The sequence below is a fragment of the Xenopus laevis genome, chromosome 7S, assembly GCF_017654675.1.
Source record: "Xenopus laevis strain J_2021 chromosome 7S, Xenopus_laevis_v10.1, whole genome shotgun sequence".
In the NCBI taxonomy this organism is placed as follows: domain Eukaryota; kingdom Metazoa; phylum Chordata; class Amphibia; order Anura; family Pipidae; genus Xenopus; species Xenopus laevis.
The window spans coordinates 48170856-48177422 of NC_054384.1; the positions used below are offsets into that span (position 1 = coordinate 48170856).

The window sequence follows — 6567 nt, forward strand, 5'->3', positions numbered from 1 at the left end:
GTTACGCGATACACAGGAAATTACATAGCAGTCAATAAATTTGAATTCCAGCCCCACCAATCCATCCTTATTTTTCCTGCGCGTAAGCTCATCCCAATACCAGCAGGGTCTCCTGCCTCTGACTGCTGAAGCTCCAGGGTTCCTAAATATATCCTTCCGTTGCCTGTATATCGCAATAAGCAGCATGGTGGTTGAACTCGCACAGTAAGTCGATGGTTGCATTCCAAATGCTTTGAGAATGCAAACTAGGACGAGTGCTCTCCTCAGGTATGTGCTGTTTAATAGCTTGAAGCATGTTATGTAAGTACGAGTTTTTAACATCCATAGGCAAATTTCTATGCCTCAGTTAAAAAAATAGTGATCATTCCTTTTCCCCCAGTTATGGTAAGGGTACTGGGAGGAAGTTATAGTTAAGTGGGTGAGCTGCAGGAGAATATCAGAAAGCCACCCTACAGGAGTTCTGTACAGGAGACTGCTGCATCCTTGTATTCACAGACACATGGCTCACTGACAGAATACTGGATGGCGCCATTCAGTTAGAAGGGCACGCCTCATTTCGTGCAGATAGAAATGTGGCTCTGTGTGGTAAGACTCGGGGGGGGTGCGTTGGTGCAGTGTGGAATGGTGCAATAACTCTGTACTAGTCTCCACCCACTGCTCATCGCTAGTAGAGCTCATCTAAGATGCAGACCTTTCTATCTGCCACTGTGTTCATCATCAGGGTATTTATTCCCCCCAGTGCAAATGCTAAAGAGGCACTCTGAGATGTACGGAGCTATTAGTGATCTGCAAAACACACACCCGGACATATTGTTCATTGTTGCTGGAGACTCCAACCATGTAAATCTCAAGGTGGCTCTTCCAAAATTCTACTAACATGTAGATTTTGCTACAAAAGGGGAAACACATTGGATCTAGTTTACACAAACATTCCTGGGGCATACCGGGCAGAGCCTCACCTGGGATACTCATCACATTTCTCTTATGTTAATACCTGCCTATAGACCGATTGTCATATGGTCCAAACCAGTCCCATGGAAGGCGAGAACCTGGCCGGCAGATGCCATCCCTGCTCTTCAGGACTGTTTTGAGTACACTGACTGGAACATGTTCGAAGAGGCTGCGACTGTAGAGGATAATACAAATTTGGAAGAGTTCACATCAACTGTGATGTGCTACATCACCAAGTGCATAGATGATGTTACCATTTCCAAGACCATGACTATACACCCCCATCAGAAACCGTGGTTATCTGCTGAGGTACGTGAACTGCTGAGGTCTCAGAGCTGCCTTATCACCTGATCTGAAGGCAAAGCTCCAAGAACGGCAAGGGCAAAACTGTCCAAGGCCATCAAGGCAGCCAAACGTGCATATAGTCATAGGATACATAGCCAATTTCAAGACAGCGGGAACACCAGGCGCATGTGGCAAGGCGTTCAGGCTATCACCAACTACAGGATGACAACACCAGACTGTGATGATGATGCCTCCCTTCCAGATATGCTTAATAAATTTTACTCCCGGTTTGACAAAATTAACACAAAGGTGTCAAAGACCATACCCCCACACAACGAACAGGTGCTTTGACTAACCAAAACCGATGTGTGGAACACTCTGCAGAGTCAAATCGCGTAAGGCTTCTGGACCAGACAATATCCCTGGAAGAGTGCTCAGAGAATGTGCAGACCAGCTGGCAGATGTTCTCACCAACCCTGAGCACCGCTGTTGTTCCGAGGTGCTTCAAGGAGTCCATCATCATTCCTGTGCCAAAGAAGTCCCACGTGTCCTGCCTAAATGACTATCGTCTTATCGCACCAACATTCACCATAAGGAAGTGCTTTGAGAGGCTGGTCATGAGACACATCAAAGGCCTGCTCTCGCCATCTCTGGATTCACTGCAATTCGCCTACCGTTCCAATCGCTCAACGGATGATGCCATCGCCACTACCCTGCACTTGTCACTTAGCCACCTAGACAATAAAGACACATATGTACATATGCTGTTCATAGACTTCAGCATTCAATACAATCATTCCTCAGCACTTGAGTGTTAAGCTGAGCATGCTGGGCCTGAACATCTCTATCTACAACTGGATCCTGGACTTCTTGACCAAGAGACCTCAGGTAGTCCGAATGGGAAAAAACACCTCCATTACCATCACACTGAGCACGGGAGCTCCCCAAGGTTGTGTGCTTAATCCACTGCTGTTCACACTGCTGACTCATGACTGTGTGGCAAGTCATGGATCCAATCACATAATCAAGTTCGCTGATGATACAACCATAGTAGGTCTCATCAGCAAGAACGAGTTAGCATATAGAGGTGAAATGGGTAACGGACTGGACAAAGGAAATAGTTGTTGACTTCAGGAGAACACGTGGGGATCATTCTCCACTGTACATTGATGGATGTCCGGTGGAAATTGTCAAGAGCACCAAATTCCTTGGGGTACATCTGGCGGAGAACCTCTCCTGGTCCCTTAACACCAGCTCTATAGTGAAAAAAGCACAGCAGCGTCTCTACTTTCTGCGAAAGCTGAAAAAAGCCCACCAGCCACTCACTATCTTCTACAGAGGGTCTATTGAAAGCATTTTATGCAGCTGCATCACTACCTGGTATGGAAACTGCTCTATATCAGATCGCAAGATCCTGCAGCGAGTGGTGAGGACAGCGGAAAAGATCATTGGGGTCTCGCTTCCTGCTATTATGGATATTTACCACACCCACCGTCTCCAGAAGACTACCAAGCATGGTCAGGGATAGCACCCACCCTGCACATGATCTATTTACCCTCCTGCCATCCTGTAAAAGATACCGCAGTATTCAAGCGCTGACTTCCAGAATGCGAAACAGTCTATTTCCACAAGCCATCGGGTATCTCAACGCCCAAGGACTGAACTGAATATATTCATAAGGAACGGAAATGTCCACTTTTCCCAGCATGACTGTGTACTAGAGTTGTTGTATAGCACGGAGGGTTCTGGAGGAACGTCATATAGTTACTATGTAGTGTATTTACTGTATATGGCTGAAATGACAATAAAATCCACTAGACTTGACTTTGATGTATCTTGAGAGGAACCATTATCTGAATCTCAGAGTCTGGTAATTTGCATCCCGGAAAAAAACACCTAAATGAAGATAGAACTGTCTTGCCTGGTTACATTCCAGCTTTTTTAGCATATTTGATTTACTTGCAGTGTGCAAGGTAACTTGCATCTTGTTAGAAAAGCACCTAACTGAAGAATACATCTTAATTGCTTGATTACCTTCCAGTTTATTGGATTTACCTGCAGTGTGCAAGGTAACTTGCATCTTGTTCAAAAAGCACCTAACTGTAGAATAAGTCTAGATTACCCGACTACCTTTCAGTTTATTGGATTTGCGTGCAGTGTGCAAAATAATTTGCATCGCGTTAAGATACTTAGATATCAATATTGTACATTGCTCTTCTACATGGTGTTAGATCTGATGTTTTTTACAGTACCCTACTTAATATTGGGGTGTTGACATTATCTTACTGATTCTGCACATGTAAGCTTCAGCTATGTTCCAAACCATTTTCTTTTCTTTTACAGTAGGTACCTCTGTAGGCTCATTCAAAATGGTGCTGTAGGATAGTAAGTTATTTATCTATATATATATATATATATATATATATATATATATATATATATTTATCTCTATATTTATCTCTATATTTATCTCTATATATATCTCTATATATATCTCTATATATATCTATATATATATATATATATATATATATATATATATTACATATAAAATGACAAAGCTACAATACCTGTAGTATGTTTAAACTATCTTTTTACCATTCAGCAAATTGATACTGAAGTATCAATGTGTTTTATTTTAGGCTACTGGCTTATCCTTTTACCTTTCTGTGCATTTTATTTTCTTTACAGCTCATTATTACGACACTTCTTGCCGCTGCAGCACGTAAATATATGTGCATCAAGACAATGTAATGCTGTTTTGATATCTTTAAACTTTCTGTAGTTCATCTCTAGCATGATTTGTTACAGTGCAGCCAATTCAACACAATGTGTTGTATATAGTTTCATCATTTTATGCCATCATGTCTAGACAATGTTACCTTGTCTAGTACTTTACACTGCATATTCTTACCAAAATGTTATTCAGTATAATAATAAACATTATTTATCTGAAGGTTTTAAAAATTATCTATCTTTCATCAGGTTAAAGTTCCTTTATCTAGCTCATCTACCCATTTCATTTAACTTAAGTATGGAAGGGTTCATCATCCATGCTAGTAATATGGAGCATCACAATACTTTCAGTTACAGAGTGAGGAGTATGTATTCAACCACAAAAATCTGACTGGTTGTTCTCAATGTTGTGGTGCTATGTACTGTAGGTTCTAGTGTCCTTTTTCTACAGGAAGAGAGACCCAAAGACTACTGCAAGTAGTAGCTGGTCTTATTCTAGAATTATGCTATTGATACAGTATAATTATTGGGGTGTCGTAGCTATGCCATACCTCCCAATTGTCCCGTTTTAGAGGGACAGTCCCTCTTGACAGCTCAACCCGCAGTCCCTCATTTGTACTGGAAAGACCAATTTTTCTCTGCACTGAACAGCTAGAAACAAAAGTTTCTAACTTAATTGGCTTTTGGCAGAAAGCCCAGAACAGCCACAACAGAAAATTAGATACATTTGTAACAATTCAACTATATCTAGATAAGCAAATAAGTAATTGTAACATAAATAATATAAGATAACAAGTCCCTTGGGAAAAATTAGACTCACAGCTTAAAGGGCAATTCATCTTCATTAGCAAAACTGCAATAACTAATTTATATAATAACTGCAATAACTATCTTTTATAATCTGCTTAGTTTTGTAAAATTAACATGGTATTTAGGGGGTGTGGCCACACTATGAGCGGCAACATTTTTGTCCCTCTTTTTATTTCCAAAATGTTGGGAGGTATGGCTACGCTAATATCTCTCTGGATGTATAAATTAACTACTATAGATAATGGTGTTGCAGTTATTTCCCACCCTAATATATACTGCTTGGGTATATCCCAATCGTACCCACTGCCATGTGAAATACAGGAAAAGGGAAAATCAAATCATACTTAGAGATTCCTGTACTAAAGCATGGCAGTTGGTACAAGTTTCCAGACCCTAGTGGGGAAAGCTCTCCTTTTACATCAAAAATAAGTATAAATTGGTTGGCTGGAATTCAAATTGATTGGCTGCTATGTCATTTGTTGCATGTCAAGTGACCAGGGATTAACCCAATCGTACCCACTGCTATGCTTCAGTACAGGAAATGAAAATCTCAGGAAAGTATGGTTTAATTTTCCCTTATAGACACCATCAAAGTTGGACTTGAAACTAATTTATGTATATGCTGGTGTCTGTGTGTATATATCGATAGGTCCATAGACATATGCAACGAAGGTCATTTGAAGGGTTTGAACTCCGAATTACAATCACAACCCACGTGTAATGTCACTAGAAAAACAAATCATTTTCAACATTTCATCCATGTCAAATTAAATTGAACAAGTCTGGAAAAATCCAGTGTTTAACAAAGATCATGAATTAGACAGTAGCAAATTAAAAATGAAGTTCCGTCAAGAAACGTCACGAGAAAACCTTTTTTGACGCATACGTGAGGCCATTAAATGTAAAAGTCACCTTGCCTTTAAGACGCACATACCCAATCAAAGTCACATGGATTCCCGTCCTCACGCTGTGTTGGTAGGACACTACAAGCCGGGGGTACCTTTCTAACCAGAAGAAAAGAGGCAGACAGTAAAGCAGAAATAAGGTAATAGGGCTGCGACACCCATCGCAACAGTCCCGGAGCTGCGTACAGAACAGCGAGAAGGGGTGCAAGGACAGCCATTACTGCTGGTTTCTAGGCGAAACACGCATCCAATAAGATTCACGAGAGCAATTTGCTTTGCTATTTAAAAAAAAAAAAAAAAAAACCCCAAGAGAGGTCAAGCTATCAAAATCCGGGTTAAAGACAGCCAATCAAGATCAACGCAGTGGGACGTAAAATCGGATGTGGTAACAGCTACATCAGAACCAATCAGATACCAAGCAAGCATAGACTACAAAATGTAATAGGCTACGTGGAAGTGATGTCAATATGCGTCTTTCCAATGACGCTCAAACATTAAGGAGGTAGTTACGTAGGTTTTGTTTTTTTTGGTAGTAAGAAGGCTGCTTGGTTGAATATGATGGAGGGGTTTTCTGCTCCTTTTGTTCCATCTGAGCCTTCGTCTATCGCGTCTGCTACGGGTCCCCAATCGGTTGTTCCAACATGTACTGGTGCATTTGTGAAAACACACACTCAACCCCCAACAGTACCTTGTCCTCTGCCACTCTATCTTCTTCGAGATATTCCTGGTGAGTGATGGCAAGAAACGCGTAAGTCCAGTACACCCACCGCACAAGAATTTTACCACTGTGTGTTTCAATAAAATCGCTTTTTAAAAAGTCAAGAACTGTGTCCCTGCATGGATTTCCAGCACAACGCCCAGTAATGCTGGAGTTTCTGCT

At 41.2% G+C, this 6567-nt stretch overlaps 1 protein-coding gene across 1 annotated transcript in view; it reads right to left on the reverse strand.

Annotated features, from left to right (window-relative positions):
• tmx2.S (thioredoxin related transmembrane protein 2 S homeolog) overlaps positions 1 to 5928 on the reverse strand; it is a 43809-nt gene extending 37881 nt beyond the window's left edge. The window contains 1 exon segment of the mRNA NM_001095862.1: positions 5717 to 5928. Coding sequence (NP_001089331.1) covers positions 5717 to 5905 — 189 coding nt within the window. The 5' untranslated portion in view covers positions 5906 to 5928.
• Positions 5929 to 6567: the final 639 nt, after the last annotated feature.